Consider the following 21,487-nt stretch of genomic DNA (forward strand, 5'->3'; position numbering starts at 1 on the left):
CAGAAAAAGGCTTAATAACAGGGTGGTTTAAAACATTGTCCAGATAAAATCTAGAGAAAGAATAGAAATTATAAATAAAATAAATGAGGAATATTTCCTATTCCTCCTTTCTTTTTAGTTAAGCTCTTTAATCATGTTGGGGAAGTCTCTGCCCAGTATCATCCTGCACTACTGTTTGTGGAAACAGTCCCACATAACCCTGTGAAACTTATATGACCAGCATTTTCACTGAAAACGTTGGAGCACTCTAACCAAAGGCATTTGAACCACAGTTATCACCTGGGTCACGCATTGTCTGTCCAAATTTTCTAAAAATGATGGGTTTACTGCTCTGAGTGGGACTGATAAGAACTAGCTGCTACCAGAGTGATGGATTTTAAATGTGGAAACCAGGGAGGGTCCATAATGGCTTCTCTCCTTTCCAGTGTTAATCATCAGTAAATTTCACTCTTATGAATGAAGTTAGATTGCCATTGAAAATCCTAACTTTTTTTCTACTTCACTAGATTTCAACTTTTAATACTGTTCGTATAATTCTTGAACACCCAAAGGCAAAGTTAACCTCTTTGCGTAAATCCTGATGTAGTATCTGCTGTGGCACGTGCCACTTGTGAAATCACCACTGTTGTCATTCACATGTGGATAGCAACTAATAGATAATAAATGTATCGGTTTAGTTGGATATGTTAATTTTAAGAATTATTAAGTCGAAGCTTGATGACTATATAAAAAGTAAAAGGAGCATCACTGGTGGTGTTTTGCAGGTTAATATCACACAGACCAGCAGAAAGTTTTTCATAAAGAAGTCATTTTCTTTGCACACTATCCACAGGATTTTGTGGTATGTTTTGGTTTGATTGTGGGTTTTTTGGACTACACTAGGCAAAATTGAATGTACATAATGGTCTTCATAATGTTGCTGGTCTAAGAAGGCATAAGCACTCTGTTATTCATCCATGGAAACATATTGCTGTTCTGTTTTTTTAGTTAATACTTAGATGATGATGGTGTGTGGTGAGCTGCCAGGTATTTTAGGGCTAGTAGTAAGCATCAGGGAAATATTACTGTAAAGGATGTGAATAGCAGCTTAGAGGTGGGTTGTCCTGTAACACCTATGACCGTATGACTCTGAAAGATGTATAAAATACTTTTGTGAGGCTCATGGGGCAGGAAGCTGATCAGCATTTGAACTATTTATAGAACCATTAGAACTAGAATTGTTTTCTCTGGGTCATCTTAAATGTAGAAGCAACAGCTCTGATGTTTCTAGGAAGTGTAACTCTACCCTGTACACCTAGAACAACTATGTAGTAAATGAACAGTAAGCCCAAAAGGTTTCACACTTAAATGAATATGGACATGGTATTATAACCAGAGTATATGCTGTGGATGGCCAGGATCTCTGGGGAATATGTTCTCCACTGAGTATACTTACTGTGTAGTACCCTCCAATCAACAGTACAGCTTCAGCTTGTCCAGAAACCTAGCAAAATACAGTACTTCCTCTCACTCTGGATAAACTGGGGAAAAAGCATATGTCTACTTTTCCCAACAATACCCCTTCTGCAGTTGTTAGAAAAAAACCCAACAAACCTCAATCCAGTCTTTTTACAGTAGTTTCATATAACTTAATATTAATAATTCTTATTTTTCCCTATAGGCATTAACACCTATTTAGCTTTTATGAGCCAAGTAGTTGAACGTAAAACTGAGCTCAAGCTGCTGAACTTTGCCTGCCCTAAATCTGACTTCACTGATTATCATTGAGCTGAATGTTTTCTGCTTCTGAGAATGTTAAATTAGTCCTGAGCTTGCCCAAGCAATGCTCACTGGGAGGGTCGCAGATATTTCAGTCTGACTTTCTTGTCTTCTTCCCAATTATATTTAGGTAAATGTCTCTAAAAGTGGTTGCCTATGAGATGGAAAAAATCATGTATGTTTGCAAAGGTGGGGCTTTACACACAGTACTAGATTGAATCTCAAGAGTTTAGTTTCTGATTTGAGTGAAGTACTGTATGGTTTCATTCTGAACATAGGTCTGTATGCAAAGAACTTTTCTCAAAGTTGTTTCTCTCTCTCTCTGTTTATGCATCCCAGGTCTTCTTTCAGAGATCTTGAACTATTACATTCTCTGTAGGGTATTAAACTTTTGTAAAAGCTTTGGGTCACCTATTTATGAAGATTGAAATCTTGACATGCAAGAAAATCACAAGCAAGTTGTTTCAATAGTCAGTTAACCTTGCATTTTATCTGCAATCTAAGTATGCTTAGCCTTGTCTCTGAGCATACCTGTTGGTACTTGGCATACCTCTTTGAACTAGATTCTTGGGCTTGGCCTATTAACCCTGGGTATGTATTTGTATATTAAGATCAAATAACCTCTAAAATTTGCATTGGCTGAAATGAACAGACCAAACAACTTTAGCTGGTTGTTTTCCAGGCCTTGAAGAACTCCAAATTGTCAATATGTAGAGGTGCATTTATGGAGCACTCTGTCACCGATCTCCCAGTATCTAACAGTAATACATTAATTACATTACATCCTTTTGTATGGTCTGAAGTGCACAGTAAATTACAGCTCTTTTAAAAATGTGTTCTAATACATTATCTTAAAAATCTAAAACCTTGACCATGTAAAACTCATAGTTCCAGCATTTGTAGGGGTTTTTTTTGGTGTGGTTGTTTTTTTTTTTTAATCTGGATTACCTTTCTCTTCCATGCAGTTTAGAGTATAAGTCAACACCTGGTATTGGTAATAATCCTACAGTGGAAGGGGATTTTTTAAGACACCTGTAATCTTAACTAGCTAAACAAAGTAGAAAAAAGTTGTAATGAAAAAAATTACCCTTTAGCTGAGACCTTTTTATACTGAGCTTTAGCCTGGAGCACATTTTTATAGCTGAGTTATAAACCTGTAAAACAATGTTTCTTGTAAAGCAGAGCCAATGACCTACAATAGCTGAAAGCAGACTGTATGGTCTAAAACATCCTAGAATTGGTTTGAAATACTTAATGCATATTTTAAGCACATAAATTGTAGAGCTATGTGAAGTTTTGCTGGCTGTTTGATTCTCGGGGACATGTTTTGGGTGACTGATAACTATTCGTTAAAGTCAGCAAAAATTAATTCAGATCATAAGAAACGCATTTCTGGTGAGGGACTCTGGAATCATCTTTAAGAAGCATTATTCTTTAAAACAAAAAGGGAGTCTCTTATTTAAAATACATGCTGGTCACAAGTCACCATCTTAATATCACATCACAGAAATTTTGGACACGGAGAGGACCTTGACTGTCATGCAGCTCATATTCTTCCTCGTTCAGCTGTTTTCTATATTTATTAATGCTTTGCTAATATTACTGTATTTTTTATATAAAAGCTTCTGATATTTTAATCACTGTTAATTAAAAGGTAGCTTGAAATAAATTGGATGTGTAAAACAAGGGCTCATTCAGCTTTAGCTTAGGCAGCGTTCTTCACTTGGGCAGAACTTCCACCAAAATCAGTTCAGCTTAGCAGTGCTCAGCTCAAAATCAGGTTAGCTTGAGTAGCGAGTGCAAAACCATGTCCTGCCCTAGGAAAGTTCCTTTACTGATCTATACAAATGACATTGACTGTCAAAGATTATGAAGCCAAAATCCCATTTACGTTTTACCTGGAAAAAAAGAAGGAACAGGGAACCTTTCCTCCTACTTGCCTTCCCAAGAAAGGAAGGAACATCGAGGACATCTCTTTCCACTGAATTTCTTAGCCTTTGTTCAGATTTGTGACCCAGGCCAACGAGGATGGGAGGAGATAGGCCAGCCCCATACCAAAATCCATCTGGGCAATTGCCAGGGAACCCAGGCTGCATGCTGCCAGCCAGTCCCATGGCTGCCCTGGTCCCGCCGAGCAAGAAGAGCAGTCCCTGTCAGAGCATGGCCTGGAGCAGGGGGGGTACAATCCTGTGCTTAACCCCCATGCTATAGCCCCTTACTGGGAACAGGCCTTAAATTCTACATTTTGGCTTAATGTTGTTCTTCTTATGAATGGTTACTCAGAGACAGTCAGGTGAAGCAGGGGAAGGAGGGGTGTGGGCAGCGTCGGTACAGCTTTTTTCCTTAGAAAATGCTACCCCAAGTAAGATGATTTCAGTATATCCGTAACAGACAGGGATTCAGGCTAAGATGGTGACAAGGAAGGGAATGATACTGTCAGTTACTTTTAATAAAACTTTTCTTCAGTGATAGATTAGAGATATGAAACCATAAATGAGACTGTTGGCTGACAAGGCTTTGCCTGCAAATGCAATATTATGAAGGTAGGCTTTCAGTGACATTCTCTACCTCAGGCTACCGGCAGATTAAGCAAGTCATTTCTATTGCTATTGACACTGAAGCAGTATTGTTTCTTTCTCATATCTTTTATATGCCTTGTCAGTAAAAAATATGATAATTCCCTTTACAGTCACCAGAGGTGATTCTACAAGGCATCAGAGGATGGTGAGGCACTTTCCTTGCTTGCAGCAGAGTGGCCACTCGTGGCTAGATGAGCCTATGTCCAGGATATTGCTGGTGTTCTGCATTGATGACATGAAGGGCTGTTACAGGCTTCTGCTTGGGATGCACATAGCTAAAACAATAGAGGATAGCAGGCAAAAAACAATCTTCCCATCTATATTCTTTACATTCAATATATTAGTTAAATGGCCACAAGCTTGTGAATTTTGTTTTAAAAATGCTCTTTCTTCCACTTTGTGACATATGAAGAGAAGCTTAAGTGGGGAGGATTTTTAAGCATTTTTTAAGAAGTTTTAGCAAGCAGTAGGGGAAAAATGGGATCTTGACATTATCAATGCCAAGGAATATTCTCTAAAAATGAAATAGAAAGGACATATGTGCAAAATCCTCAGCTCTGGCAATATTAAAAGGGACCTTAGAGAGAGGAAACAGCTTAATAAATATCCTTGCCCATGGCTGTTTTTCAAAGACTGGAGAGGGTAACATGTAATGGCTCACACCAGCCCTGCTTCTAGCCCTGACATGAGTAACATATGGCAGTATAAGAAAAATAATAGCCCAAGGGTGAGATGGGGATGTAGCTGAAGTATACTGTGCTACAGCTGTTTCCCAGGGCCTGGAAAAGGGTTCTGAGAAACAAAGTATAAGCTAGGGCTAACTAAGCCTGTACCAGGGTCTAGGAGAAAACACAGGCTTACCCACAGCCTGAGGAACACAAAGGGGGTTTCAGAATCGCTTTTCTCCTGCTTGGTTTCTGTCCTGAGCGCCTCATTTGGAATAGAAACAATTTCTTATCCAACTGTAACTGCAAAACAAGTTGCTTGAAGGCTATCAAGTATATGTGGAGGACCTGAAAGCTTTAATTGACAGATGAAAACTAACTTTGTACATTTCTATGGGAAATGCAATGGCAGAAAGAGTTTTCAAGATGGATAATATGTATGGATAATACCTTATTTTTGTACTTTTTTTTTAAGATTTCTAGTTTTCTCCATGTTCCAGTCTGCTGCAGTCACTGCGCTCTTCAGACAAAACTTGGGAGAATGAATCTGTCATAACGTGACATGACAGGCCCATGACAGCTGTGTTTGAACATTATTCTCCAGAAATGAGAAGCAATGCATTAAAGAAGCCTTGTTCATGTGCTATACTAATCACTCCCTGACAGCCTCCCTTTTAGTTCATAAAGAGACTATTAGGGATGGTGATGAACCATGCTAGTCCATTTACTAGCATAACAGGAATTATTAACTCTAATAAATGTATTATTATGTAGCCATTAGGTATCAGTTATAAAACTGCTTAATGTCTGCATGATTACTTGTAAATGGATTTGGAAAGGAGCTAAACTGGTTATTTATTGACCATACTGAACAGCATTATTTATTGACTTGGCTCAGTAAGTTTGGTTTTTCAAGCCGAAATGAGATTCTAAGTTTGTAATGGTCTAGCCAGTGTGTAAGTTGATTCAGGAAAATTATATTTTTCTGAAAACCTGCTAAAGTTAGTAAATAGGATTCTAGAATGAACTGAGTTTCTCTTTTCTTTCAAGTTCATTAACTAATTACTTTTAAATGTGCTCCTGAGACAAAAATCTGAGAAACTAGACAATTTTATACTAGCTACATTGAGATACTGCTTCCAAGTAGCATGTGGTCCTATGAGTCAGCAGTAGACAAGGCTATCATCAGGCGTACACAGACTGTATCGCTGTAAAGCTAGGGCATGCATCGCTTTTGTCTGGGCTCTCTGCTTGGTAGATCATTTGCTGTATCAATACTTTAAAATTTGCTGCTACGATACTTTAAAAGACTGAAGCAAGTAAACAAGTTTAATTTCATGGGATGTAGTCTTCTCACTGAAGTTGATCATATTTATCTCCATTATATAAAAACTAATTTTAGTCTGATTATTTTCTAGAAAAGAAAGGCTGAGGGTACAGCCTACTGATTTAATTCTAACAGAGAAAGGCAAGGCAAGGAAAATACTGAGGTGAAGTCATCAAGTGCCAGAGTTCAGTGTTTGCTTCTTCAGTAATATGTAATGCATGTTAAACATTTAGTGCATTTAATCCAATAGACAGACATTGCACATGCATATGCTTCTAGACTATCAGAAGAAGAAGGAAGCATTTTAGCACACTTGAAATATGTTGAATTGCTTTTAAATACTGAAGACTGCTGACTTTCATGGACATAATAGGGACTTTGGAAGCTTTTGCATTTTGGGGATTTTTGGGTTTTGTTCAGTAGTAAAAACAAGTTGGTTCTTGTGAAGCAGATCAGTATTACTTGACTTCTATTCTGGTGAGTACAGAGCTCAAACTTCTAATTAAATATCGTGTAAAAACTTTCTACAAATTACGGTAGGAAGGGATAGAGAGCTCGTCATAGTGAAAAGACCGCACTTGATAAAGTTGAGCATGTTAAAGACCTTCAAGAGGTTAGGGGGTATGCGAAAGCTAATGAAGGTCAATCTTTAAAAGGCATTGCAGAATTTAAACAAGCCTTTGGATGTGATTGCTGGCAGGGTGAAGCCACTTTTCCCTCACTACTCTTGCCTGTTCTTTTCTGTTTCCTTGCTCTTGCCTTGCAGCAGGAGATAGGGCAAAGGCCATACTGTGGGGTGTTCTTGACTATTACAACAGCTACAGTAAGGACAATCACTGCTTTAAAAACAAAAGCAACCACAAGAACAAAAGACCGATATTATGAGGACAATCCCATGTGATTGGTGTCTTTTTATTTCCCCCGGGCTGCAGACAAGGTTGCAGAAGATGTGCCTGACTTGTTTGTAAAGGCACAGCTCCTGGGACAGGATTTGAAGGCCTACAGAGATATTGCTGAATCTTGATGAGTATTTGGCCTTTTCCTTGCTGCATTTGCCAGTATTTAGTGAAAGATGGAATAGAGGTCTGGTGTTCCAGTTGTGTAAGACTTAGAAACAGTTGGAAATTTTTCAACTAAATGCTTTTTCTTTTCAATTAAAGACTAAACTTTTTACATGACAGAATTAGTTTCAAGCAGAAGAAAGAAATGTATATTTTTAACAATGTTTCTGTTGAAATCCACCCCTCCTTCTTGAATGAAAACCTACTATTATTTGCAATAAAAAACATATTTGCTTCAATGTTGAAGCAAACCTGGAGCAAAAAAATGCATCAAACCCAAGCTGAATATTTTCAGGTAATTGAAACAGAATACTCATCTGAAGTTAAACTCTCCCCACCCCAACTTTTATCTCCAAAATGCCTTGAGTTGTCCAATTTTAATAACTCTTAAAAACAGAATCTCAAATACTTATGTCATGGCTGAAGTTCTGAGGTTTTACTTAGAAACTGGCTTGTGCATTACACAAATATAATTAATCATGAGTGAGAACTGAATTTATCCCTTGAAAACCTTTACTATCTTACAGATGTTTACAGGCTCAAGCCTGTGTGCAGCTGGCAATTGCCTGCTGCAGGCTGCTAGATAACATCTATCCTTTTCCAATGCAGCTTGCTTTCTCTGTTTCACAGTATAGAAGAGTTAACTAGCAAATGTCCTGTTAAATTTGCAAGGATGGGAAGAAGGAAGGAGAAACTCTAGACAGAAATGGCATGACACGCCAGAAACAGTCTTACAGAGAAAAAAAAAGGCAGGTGGTATGACAGTGATGTATTTAGAGAGAGGGAGAAAAGTACTTAAGGAATGTTTTGGGAATTATAGAGGAATTATAACATTAACAGCACTTTATATCTTGTACAAACAATTATAGACATTGGTAGCTTTATGAATTCTGTAAATACAGAAGCACCAAGTGATTGCAAAGAATTTTCGCTATATGGCTGGAGGATCCTTTCTTGTTTTAGTGCATTGTAGCACTGCTTTTAGCTCCCTTGTACTGGCTTCTATCTGTTTTAAATTGAGCAAAATAAAATAAAAACCATGTGGGTGCTCCCTGCAGATGAAAGCAAGGGCACCCAACATTAATGTTATAAGGCTCTGTCACCAGAATTCAAGGACTGTGTCATGTAGCTAGAAATCATAGTGGTCAGATTTTCCGTGGCCTGCTGACAGGAAAATGCAACATATGCTGTATTTCGCAAGTACTTATATTTTCAATTCTGCATCAGAGCTTGTTGCCTATTATTTGCTCGTAGTTCACTGTTAAGGCTTGAGGAACATTTTTCTCGATTTACAGCTCTATTAAACTAATAAATCAATCACTTGTGTGAGGGGAGGCAGTTTGCTGGTATTTGCTTTGCCAACACACTGCCACCCACAACAGTATTCACAGGCCTCAAGGGTATGGTAACAGGGAGGAAGCTTTCCCTGTAACTTAATTTTTAAAACATAAAACCTGTTTCTGGTGCTCTGAACAACTTTAATGAGAATATTTTTGAAGAGCTGTCATCTGCTAATCCAATATTTAACTTGCTTTGTTTTTACATTGCTGTTTAACAAAAGAGCAGCACTATAGTTTAAACGGTAAAAGACATTTTTTTAAAAAAGTCCATGTTAGGCTTTTTAAATTCTAATTCCCAAAAGGGGAGAAATCAAACCAAATATTCTTGGGAGTTACACAGAATATTTTTGCCACCGTTTAAGTTGTCTTACCACTGTACTCTGGGATTTGCTTGTCTTTCCTTGAGTGTATGCTTACTTCTGAAACAAAAGTGTCAAGGTGATTCTTTTTAGTCTTAAGACTTTTGTCTGTGGTGCTTAAGTTGCTCTACTGTATGACCATTGGTTTAAGTAGTGGTAGACTTTTCTTTAACAACACAGTAGTGAGGTTACCTGAATCAAGTTGGTATAGTTCACTGTACTGTGCAGGACACTTCCAAGCTGTAGTTAGAAGTTGCAGAACAACAGTGCCAGGGTCTGAAGTAGAGCAGAGGGGTGTCTGTGGGAAAACAAAGTTCTTGTTGGAACTTGTTTTCTAACAGTGGACAGTACAGATGCAGCAAAGGAAAGGTCCCTTCTTGTTAACTTAAACTGAACAAACACAGCCAGATTCCTTCTGTTAACACAAGTAATTTTGCATCGTCGAGCAGAAAGAATCATATATACTGTGCTATCTGTTCTAAAACTAGTAGTCTTTTTCTTAGACAATATAGATAACTGGTTTAAAATTTTATTATTCTGATCCACCAGTTTTGTCAAAATCAGCTTACTATTACATATTGCCTCTTAGTTAGAATGATGAATTTATCCAGGCTTTATTGAAGTTATTCTTCTTTTGCATGGGTGTAATTGATGGGAGACCTGGCTGAGCTTCTGTTGTGGTTTAACCTGGCAGGCAGCTAAACACCACACAGCCGTTCGCTCACACCCCCCGCCCCGTTGGATTGGGGAGAGAATTGGCAAAAAAAAAAAGTAAAATTCATGAGTTGAGATAAAGACAGTTTAATAGGACAGAAAAGGAAAGGAAAATAATAATAATGATAATAATAATGATAAAAGAATATACAAAATAAGTGATGCACAATGCAATTGCTCACCACCCGCCGACCGATGCCCAGCCAGTTCCCAAGCAGCAGTCACCGCCCCCCTGGCTAACTCCCCCCAGTTTATATACTGAGCATGATGTCATATGGTATGGAACATCCCTTTGGCCAGTTTGGGTCAGCTGTCCTGGCTGTGCCCTCTCCCAGCTTCTCGCTGGCAGGGCTTGAGAAGCTGAAAAGTCCTGGACTAGTGTAAGCACTGCTTAGCAACAACTAAAACATCAGTAGGTTATCAACATTATTCTCATGCTAAATCCAAAACACAGCACTGTACCAGCTACTAGGAAGAAAATTAACTCTATCCCAGCTGAAACCGGGACAGCATCTTGGAAAGAGAGAATGCAAAAACATAAAATGAAAAAGCATGTACTCTGTCAGCAGGTTTTCTCATATAAACAAGTTTATGTTAATGTTACGTTTCATCATTTATCATAATGTCAGGATGAATCCTTTCATGCCTACATAGGATTTAAATAAAATTAGTAAGAACTTTTGTATAACTTCTGCAGCAACACTGAATGGAACCAATGAATGTAATATGCATAATTATTTTCCTGTGATTGCAGGGAGAGACTTAGTTGTTGGTCCTTTATTTGCATTTGACACATCATTCACTTCTCTAACAGTTTCCCATGTCATTGCCCCCAGTGTTCTGCATTAGACAATTCTGCATCTTCAGGTAAGTGTTATTTTCAGCAGTGCAATTAGGATATTGTAGACAGCAAGCAGGAATGTCTCTCTTGGTCTCCTGGTGGGCTGGGTTGTGCCAATATTGTAGGTGATAAAGCACATGAGACTGCTTGGAGCTTAGCGACTGCAGTTTCGTTATCTAGGCAGCCATTCAAAATGTTGGGTTAACGTCTGTTTGTTCTTTGTATTATGATACTTTCAGATTCTACTTGCTAGTGACAAAAATTTAGGTTCAAAATGTATTCTGTATATACACTGATGAATGAGGCAAGATGGAAGAGAAGAAAAACACCTCAAAAAGGAAAATTCAAGTCTGGGTGCAATAAAGTGATGTTTTGCACTGCTATACTTGTTAACAAGCCTTGCTGGACTTTCATATCCAGTTCAATCCTGTAGTCCTTATGTAGAAAAAAACTTTCAGGGATAGCAGTAAGATTTGCAGCACTTTTGAAAATCAGGAGCATAAATAATAGTTTGTCTAACTTTCAGTAGCCAGCTACAAACAATTTGTACTCTGTGATAATATTCTAAAGTATTTTGAATTCTGTCCCATTTCACTATATCAAAATGCATCTTTAGAGAGAGAGTTGTTTTTAAACCCTCTTCTGTTCTGCCTCTTCACTCGGCTGCTCTGTTACTGTCGTCCTAAACTGACTGACTGTACACTGTGCAGTGAATTATATAATCATTCCTTTTCACTGAAGATCCAACTTATGTTGGAAACCCATTCCACCAATTTTTAAAAATCTGCCAGGTTCTGGTGTGCCTTTGCAACCACATCGCCAGTGAAATTGTCAGAAGACCATGGTGTGTGAAGACCTGTATGAGCTGCATCTTTTGCCATCTATTCTGCTATTAAAACGAAATCTTTTGCTTTCCTGACATTACTGGAGATACCATTTCCACAGGTGGGAACTCATAAACTGAGGTCTTGTTCTTGGACAATATGTTACTTGCTCTGATGAAATATTTAGGCAGTGGTGACCCATCTCTTTAATGTAACTTCTCTGGGCTGTTGCTGAAAGGAGAATTTAGCCTTGACCACTTCACTTTGTTGCTTTCTTTGTGCTGGCGTGAAAAATAAGTTGAGAAATTGGGATGTTTAATTGGCTTGAGCTCACCTCCCAGCCATGTGAATACTGGAGCTTACACAGAGAAGGTGATGGGACTGAGTGCTGAGCTCAAGGCAAAGAGCAGGTGACAGCATCTTGCTTCTGGAAATTGTGTCATTGTGGCAGGAAAAATATGGTGTTCAGCTGGGCAAAGAAAGGCATTGGGAAGAAATATGTGAAAATGCCCAGTGTATTGAATATCAATGTTTCTTTATGTCACTAACAGTTTCAGAACAGACAGCATGCAAACCGTGCTTGGATTTTGAGGGATATGCAAGAACTCTAAATCTGGGTAGAAAGACTTAATTTTGAGAGAGTGAGAGTTGCTTATTGAAGATAAAATGGATATTGCAGAAGGACTGAAAACTTCACTGAAACTTTCAGCTTATTAAACTCTAAGATATTAGTTTCATTCTTTGAATCAATATGTATATATCCAAGAAAATTCTTCCTTTATGATGTATGGCTATGATGCTGAAGTCAAAACACACATGCTGTCTGCAGGCCATTACAGAGGTGAGAGATGACAGACTCATCAAGCTACTTTTTTTATTAAATGTGTGGTGCTTGAAGGGAAGGGGCACAGATTATGATTATTTTAATTTTATGGATCAGTAAAGATGTTTCCCTGATGCACAACAAGCACTTCAAAACTGATCAGTCTTCCTGCACTGTAGGCTTCAGATTCACCATTGCTTAAAGCACCCAGCACTGCTGGCAGTTACCATCCTGGAAAATGTCACTTTTCAAATACATTGTCAAATTGCAGGTCATACATGAATCAAAGCACACCTAATCCCTTAAACAGCCGAGGTACTTTCTTGCAAAACTTTTTGAAATTATCCTTGGCCCGTGAATGCAAACTGTGGCATTAAGACACAGCCTTGCTTTCAAAGTTATAAATATCTTAGTTCTTATTGTTGTCATGGAATCCGTGGCATATTCCTACAAGGATTAATGTGCTTGTCACACCAGACAGTACAATTAATGTTTAGTTTACCCGTTCCCCATTCTGATTCTTAGTTTATAGCAATGCCTCATCCAGGTGTGATGGAGGCTTTATGACATTTCTCTGACACAAAGATGAGACCATTAACTCTCACCTTCTTTCAGAATGCTTTCTGCAGCTCTGGCTTCCCTTACCTGTTTTCACTGATCTGATCTGACTGCAATGGAAAGCCTTTTTATATTGCAACAGATACTCCAAACCACAAATTGTACAGATCTGGAACATGACTTTATTCATTCTCAGTGTTCATCTAGCCCATGACAGTTACCATATGACTGAGCAGCTCTGGGAAGTGATTGGACATTTTCAAATGGTGTACTTTCTGTTGAATAAGACGATTTCTACCATGTACCTTTCACATTGTAAATCAAATATGCCACTGTATACGGTTTGATGAATAACTCCATAAGTCAAACTCAAGAGACAAAATGAAGAGGGGCAAAAGAACTTGCCTATTCTAGTCATAGGAGTGGTAATTCTTTCAAGAGATGCAGAGATAGGATTTTGTTTTAAAGTTGAATTGCTGTTGGCTACAAGTCATTATTGTTTGTGGTATGCCTTTGTATAGATGCTATAGCTTTAACAGTCCTCCCTCTGCGGCTAGTGCCTGTGATTTCAGAAGCTAGGGTCCAGATGAGAACACAGATGTGCAGCAGGTTAAAATGTATCTCGTATCTATCTGCTCTGATCTTACAGAACCATTTCCGGGATACTCTTTTTGTTTTTTAAATATTAACCAACTAACCTAAACTTCCCCTTCTACAAATGTACTGGAGTGTGGTTGTCACCCTGTAAGGTGAAGCTGAAGGATCAGTGAATCTGTTTTTTTCCTGGTATTTATCTGAACTTTACAAACATGCACTGGTTGTTTAACACCCTATTATTCCCCAGCTTCTGGATGCTGCCCCACGTCCTTTTCTCCCTCTCTGAATCATTATCTGTAACAGCTTGGCATGAATGAGGCTTCATTGGACTCATTACAATCCCTTTTCTCCATGATGGAGATAAATTGATAGAGTTGTATGGGAAAAGCTTGCACTACAGTGTTGATACTGTTATTGTCTGGATAAATAGGATACTTGAGCTGCCTGCTAATAATCTGGCAGCTGCCTGTTAATAACCTTTCATAAAAATCAAACACTTTAGAAATTCTGTGCTCTGGTAGCAGTCTAATCTGTAATAGATGAGGAGTTTTTAAGATGACGATGATCAATTGTTCATGAACAGAAATTAACATAATATTGTTAGAAATTATTTAGTTTAGATATTAGGATAAGAGATTTACATACATTAGGAACTGGGGAACATTTCAGAAGTGGAGGAACAGGAAGGAAGGGTTGAAACCTTTGTTAGAAAGGACCCAGGCTGCTGGCCCTAAAATCTTAAAATGTGCTAAAAACTGGGAGGAAGCTGACAGATGTAGAGGAGCACAGATGTCAGATGGTTGTGATCCCCCAAAACGGCTGTGGCTAATGTTCAGTGTGTGTCTGAAAAGGCTGGGAAGAAAGCAACATAACTGCAATAAGTAGGGAAAGCAAATCAGACTCCTTGCTTTGTCAGTTGACAATGTGTCCAATATAGTTGGCAACAGATTGAGGGCAAAACTTGCCAGTGCTAGAAGCCTGGAAAATGAGATGGAAGAACTGGGACGCTTGGTTTCATATGATGAGCCTGACAAGAGGCAGCTCAGAGACCTTGCAGAAAGAGGGTAATTGGTGGATGTGATGTTCCCAGGCTATCAACTTTACACAAATTGACAGAATAAGATGGGCATGTGGAGGGGTGGCATTGTTTTTGGAGTCTAAAATGAAGTGTAACAGAATGAAATTATCATTGAAAAAGAAAACGGTATGAAATCCCTGTGGTTGGAAGTATCACACTGTAATAATAAAAATGTAGCATTAGGATTGTATAATTACCCCCACCCCCAGTCAGGATATATATAGAGGATAGAGATCAGCAATGTTAAGTGAGTTTAGAGAACCTGCAAATTCAGGTACTAACATTGGGATGTTTCAGCTACCAGCAGAATTAGTGCTTTATCCTCTATGACAGGACATAGAAATATTTTTTTTGGAGGTAGTAAATAGCTGCTTTCCAGAACAACTAATCTTCAACCCCAGAAAAGATCTGTTCTGGCTTTGGTCCTGAATAGTGCACAGGACCAGCTCAAGAAGTATGTGGGAGACCTGATCTGTAATAGCAATTACAATACAATTAGGTTTAACACTGCAGCAGGGGAGACTAAAGAAAATAAATCCAGAACACAAGTGTTCAATTTAAAGAAAGGGAACTGCATACTAATAAGGCAACTGGTCAAAAGGAAGAGAAAGCATTAAGGGAGGAGCAGGCTAAAAAGCAAAAAGCCTAGAGTTAGCCTACACGCTTTTCAAAAATACTGTATTAGAATTCAAGATAAACTCTCTGTTGAAATTTTAAAAGAAAACGGAGTGGTCCAGTAAAAACCCTACATGTCTCAATAGAAAATTAAGATGATTATCATGTAGAAAGGACCGGCATTTATAACGGAAAGTTTGTCCTCCAGAAGAGAACAGGCAGATCAAATGTAACCAGGAAATTAAGAAGGCTGAGAGAGAATTTGAGGAGCACCTTGCATAGGATGCGAAAAATTCATAGTTAAAAGTTATTCCAATATAAGAAAAGCAGGAAGATTGCAGTCCATCCTGTCCACAAAAATGGCTCTAGAAAGGATGCCAGGAATGACAGACCACGAGTCTGACTTCCATCCTTCAACAGATGGTAAACTTGATAATAAAGATTAAGATTACTGAGCATATAGATAAACTGTTGGGAAAAAAGATCTCCATCCGAACTGGATAAACATATGAGAACTAAGAGAAATCTGAGTTTCTAGGAAATAAATTATCATGTTTCTCCAGGAAGAAGGTCAAATAAGAAGGGAGTGAATAGAAGGGTATATGTAATGACGTAGAGTGTGCGTGTTGTTGGTGAGGAAGGACTGGGTGGTGCATAGACCAGATGGCAAAGGAATTTTGGAGAATGTGTCCCGTACATAGAAGGCAGCAAAGCAGCTGGAAGGATGGATGGAGACAGAATCGTGTGGTTTTGTGTGGCATATGCAGGAGCAAGGGGTGCATGCAATATATGAAGAAAAGCAATTCCTTAGACGGGTATTTTCTTGTGTGGGGCTGTCATGGCTGTCCTTCCTACACGCAGTTGACCACCTGGCCTCTTAGGTTATTATGTGTGGACTCCATGCCTGCTTCTTTCCCAATTGGTCTAACTCTAGATCTGTGCCTGTCATTATTGCATGCATACAGGAGGCATGGATGATGGGCAAAAGGGATGCTGAACATAAAGCAGAGATTGAAGGTGGCTTCAAATGTATGGACAATAAGGACACTCTGTTCTTGGATCTCGGGTTTTGCCTGCTTTGGACTTATAAATAACCTTTGACAACACTGAGCAGCTCCTTAAGAGAGAACATTTTTACATTTGTAACTGCAGAGGCTGCTGTGGTAACTAAATATACAATGAGGTCAAAAGGTCTAAACAGAGCTTAGGATCTTAATAAAGTTGATAAATTCAAAGGAAGCATATTTGCAAAGTGTTTGGACAAATAAACCAAATACTGTGCTGCAGTTATTATGGAATCGTCAAAGCTAGCATCTCTGATATTCTAAAATGTGCTCTTCAAATAGCACATTTATTACTCAGGGGAGGGTTAAACAGCAAATTCATTTGCAACTGATACCACAGACCCATCAAAGAAGCATATATGTTTTTCAATTGTCTGAATTATTATTCTTATCTGAACGGATCTATTGATCATTAATGATCTAGAAACCCTTAGGGCATGACAGGCAAGTGAGAAAAATCCAATAAGCTCTCCACCATTGCAGAATACCAAGAAGCAAGAATGCTACTGTTGTGTTCTTATAGCATGCCTGTGAAACACTGCATGCATTAGTAAACAGGATCTTCTGGATGCTACAGGCTGACCTTCAGTTCTCTTAGCATATACAGAGATCTACTGAGTACAGCCTTTCGTTCAAACGGTACCTATTTTCAGACAATATATTATAAATTAAAATTATACTGATGATAGTAATAGAGTGTGTAACACATACAAACATACTAATTGTTATTTAGGGCTTTACAAATATCTTTAACATGAACGCAGCATTCCCAATGCTACTTTTTTTAATTTAAAGCAAACTCAAGCATTTTTAACAACTGGGTACGTTCACTTACGTGAAATGAAGACATTGCCAATAAAGAGGTGACTGGATGTTATACTTACCTTCTATGCCTTACTGAGTTAAAAATCCTGGTGTGTAACCCTTACTATGCAATAGTGAATGGAATGAGAAAAACCCAATTGGATTGTTCCATCAGATGTCACCAAAGATCATAATTTACTATTGGCTTTCAGATATTTAAGCCTGTTTAGCTGTTTATTAAGAAGCAAGAAGTTCCTGTTTTAAGGAACTGCATTAGTAAGAGGACCTCTTAGATTTACCAGTAAAAAAAGTTTGGTATTATACCATAGGTTGTAATATCAAGAGGGATTGCTGGGGCCAGTCACTCGAGGTCTGATTCAGACAAAGTGTCTGATACAGTGTCTATCCAGTAATTTTTAATGTGGTTTAGACCAATAAAACAGTCTCTTCTACTTCTAGAGCTCTGCTGAAAAATCTTACCCCTTCCGCCAAAAATGCCATTTGGATTAAACCACATCTTTAATTAAAGCATACTGATTTTGATCTCTTCCTTAAATAATGCTTTTTTCTAAAATATTTTGCTTTGTAGGCATCAGCAGTATCAAAGTTGGTGCGTGGTCATAGAGTTTTAAGGGATAAAACTTTCTGTAGACTTCATCCTCCCTATAATAATCAGGCTTGAAGCCAAGAGCCCATCAACCCTCTCCATATCAGTGCAGCACAGTAAAGACATTTCTCAGCCATGTTTGGCACTGCAAGAAGGACAGCATGTCGGCTCTGATGAGCTGTACTGGGAGTCAAGTGTCTTAGTATGGGCGTGGTGCTGCTCTAACCTGCCTTGGTACCCAAGTTGGTTTATCCTCTGATGTGGACAGCATGGGCCGTGTTTGCTGTGGAGTTACTGGAATAGTTGAATTAACTCTGTGTTACACTCTACTGCATGGTACAGACATGCCCTCTCTCTGCTATGAAATCATTTGCATGTAAGAGGAGAGGGAGAAAGATTCATACCCACTAAAGTCCAATACTCCTCCTTTAAAGCAGTAATGGAATAGTGTGTGCTGAGTACAGTACTGGCTTTTGCCCAGTGAACAAATAAGAACAAAATCAAATAGTGGATAGCAGCTCAGTAAGAGAGCAATCAATCTGTCTTATGTAGTAAAGATGTATATCATAATGAATATGCACAGTCTTCATCCTGGTATTTCCTAATTCATTAATTCTTGGCTGTACTTTTCATATCCTTGTAAATGATTCTTACAAGTAATATATAAACATATTTAAGAAATCTTAGCTTAATGATACTGTATTCTTCATAATGGTTTACTATTTTTTTTATTTTTGAATGGTGATCTGCATGTTTTTTCTTGTACTCAGGTGCATATGTGTGTTTATAATATACAGAATAGCAAATTAAATAAAGCTTCCGGTGTACTTTTTGCATACAGCTATGTTTGTCTTGGGTTACATACTATTTTGTCCAACATAAACAGTGCTTTTCAGGACGATACGCCCCAAATAAACTTGCCAGATACCTTTTAGACAACAGACTAAAAAGAAGACCTAACCCTGTAAATACAAATCAACCATGTTTTATTAAGCTAACCTACTATTAAATATAGTGTAGAATAAAGCAGTCTAAAAATCTGCCAGGAATGAAACAAAATGAACAGAAAAAAGGAACAGGTCATATGGCACAAGAAGCAAGACATAAGGCATGATGCCAAGGTGGACATGACAGAGTTCTTGACTGGAGAGAGGAAATGGGTTCTGCACAGTAACTGGGAACCTCGAAGGAGTGAACGATGATAAGAGAGTGGAGGAGAAAATGGAGGGAAGAAGATCCTGATCTAACAGTATCAGGAAACAACACAAGAATTCAGTCTCCCTGCTTACTTGCAGTAGCTGTTAAATAAATTTGGTGTATCTTGTACTTTTGATAATTGTCATACAGTAAGTGATGTGATATCTTACTCATTTTAGGGGATTCAGATAAGCCAGGTCAGTGATTCACCCTGGTTATGAGAACTCCTTTGCACACCTCCAAGAACCAGTTGGTGACTGGACCAAAAACGTTCCTTCCCTCCGCTGGGTGTTCTGGCTGGTGAGTATTCCCTTCTTCAGCTGGTCAAGTTAGTGGGTGGTTGTGCTAATTACTTGGCATGCAATGCAAGTCTAAAGAGGCCTTTTGTTTGATTTTGGATAATAATAAAACATTCTTTTTAATGCAGATGACTAATTAATTAATTATTAATGCATTCATATTAATGAACTAATTCATACATCATTAATCCACTGTTGTATTTTAATAAAAGTATGTGATACATACAGATTTCTGCTTCTTGAAAAAACAAGCATTTTCTTTATTTATTATTTCCTGATAAATTAATAATGAGTATTTTGCTACCTCTTTGATGTTGCTGGAATCAGAATCTATGTGTGGCTTTTACTTGGACCACTATATTTCAGCTCAGTTAATCTTGTTTTGTCTGATTCTGATATAATGCTAATGTTTTCCCTTTTAGTCCTCTCGTAAATTATTATTGTCTTAGGCCATCATCTTTGTCCTGCTTACATGCAAGCATTAGGATAGACATGCTGCATTTGGAGAAATCTACACCTTTCTGCAAGTATGGCTCACTATAGCATTACAATGCATTATTAATTCTGTACCTAAGAGATTAAGATAAATCACACACTGGGTATTATAATGAAGCTTTGGGATTTAAGGATGTAAGGTGAGGTTGGCACCTCCTTAAGAGGAGTTATGAGGCTAGAGGGAGTTTGCTACTAGAGATCTTCAATGAATTTTCTTGGGGCCAAACATGTGATGCTTTCATTAATGACCTCTGTGCGATAATGAAGAGTTTGCTAATGAAACCTGCTGTTGGTATGCAGCTGGGAAACATTGTTATTGTGCAAGAGAATTACAGTATGATAAAGAGGAACGGAATAACCTTGAGGACAGGCAAAAGATAAGAGAGATGAAATTCAATAGTTGAGAGAACAGGTTCATGCACTTAGAGACTGTTCATAAAAGCTTTCTCCTATGAGACAGTAGCTGCCACCTAACCCAATCAAGGTCAGGATCCAGTAAGTTTCAGTCACTATTCATGTGAAAAACTGCTTATACCTCGAACATCATGGCACTTTTACCAAATCAAAGCTGTTGCAAGTTTTACAATTTATATATTTTCCTGTCTTTCCTACTTGCACAGCCCTCCTGGAAACACAAGGGAGGTGGCAACACCCAATAGACACTCAATAGCACAAGTTTGTTTCACCTGTTTAGCACAAGAAGAAAAGAGAGGCTTAATTCACTTGCCCATCCAATTTCAAGACAGAATCTGAGTCTCTCAGGAGAGTATGTTAGCAAATAGGATCAAGAATATTCTGTTACAAGTTTTCTGTATTCTCCAGTTGAAATACTTTCACTATATATAAAATAACTTAATACTAATTGCAACAGGAACTGCACTTGGTCTTACAAACAAATGATCCAGCTACCAAGCTGTGGGGTCGTTTTCACTTTCTGGCCCAAAGACTTATCAAAGTTTTTGTTTGGTTGATTTTGACAGGTAACTGCCTTTCTCAGTGTTAAACTGACTGGCAAATCCATTCTTCAGCGGATAGGTTTCTTGAAGAAGGGCTTGAGTGTTCGAAACTGCTGGGTTTTTTCCCAGCTGTATTAGGTTGTCTAATAAAAGGTGTTATCTGCCTTGACAAACATTGCTTCCTGTTTTCTAGGCATGAGAAAGTGCAGTTTCACAACTGGCTTCTGTGCTACTGCTGGAAGCTGGGGCCTAGTTCCCACTCGCCTCCCATATGCTACTTCTATCATTTATATTGCATTATGGTGAAACTTGACCAAAAAAAAAAAACATTGCTGCCAGGTCAATTGACAAATGTTGATATTAGAACCAGAGAAGGGATGGAAATGTCTAGTAGGCAGAGTGGTACTGCCCCCTGGGCCAGCACTGGCCTCATGGATGTGATGAAACTGTGCCCAAAGGATCCTTGTTCATCATTAAGGTGTTAGAAATGCATAGCACTGTGCTGCTTATGTTCCTGTTGAATTCGGACCACAGCCTTTGCACACCAATTTTAATTTAGAAGGAAAGACTGATGAAAATGCATTTGAGATGTCCATTGTAACAGCAAGAGCAGTAACTCATAATCTCTGCCGACAATAAGTACCGTTATCGAGTCACAAGGATGGGACCCTTGGAACAAAATGCTGCCCAAAAGCTGGGTACTTACCTTTTCTGATTCTTTCTTAAATATCTTCTGACACTGGTCCTGCAGTGGCATCTCTCTCTCATTATTTTTCACAACTGAAAGGCTTTCTCCCCTTCTCATGAGATATTTTGTGCTGTACAATAGGTCTCAGGTTTACTGTTGTTTCAAGTTCTCTCATGGATTTTTTCCTTTTCAAAGAGTTTCAAAGTAATCCTTCTTTACTGATCTTTCACAATCACTA

General features: G+C 38.3%; 1 protein-coding gene across 4 annotated transcripts in view; it reads left to right on the forward strand.

Moving 5' to 3' along the window:
- The window catches only part of GALNT18 (polypeptide N-acetylgalactosaminyltransferase 18), a 362,119-nt gene that overhangs the window by 52,824 nt on the left and 287,808 nt on the right, over window positions 1–21,487 (forward strand). For all 4 annotated transcript variants that reach the window (XM_076343982.1, XM_076343981.1, XM_076343980.1 and 1 more), the window contains exon 2: window positions 18,991–19,111. In XM_076343982.1, the coding sequence (XP_076200097.1) occupies window positions 19,029–19,111 (83 nt within the window). In that variant the 5' untranslated portion in view covers window positions 18,991–19,028. The remainder of the gene's footprint in view (window positions 1–18,990; window positions 19,112–21,487) is intronic.

This window comes from Aptenodytes patagonicus, chromosome 7 (genome assembly GCF_965638725.1).
Source record: "Aptenodytes patagonicus chromosome 7, bAptPat1.pri.cur, whole genome shotgun sequence".
Lineage (NCBI taxonomy): Eukaryota > Metazoa > Chordata > Aves > Sphenisciformes > Spheniscidae > Aptenodytes > Aptenodytes patagonicus.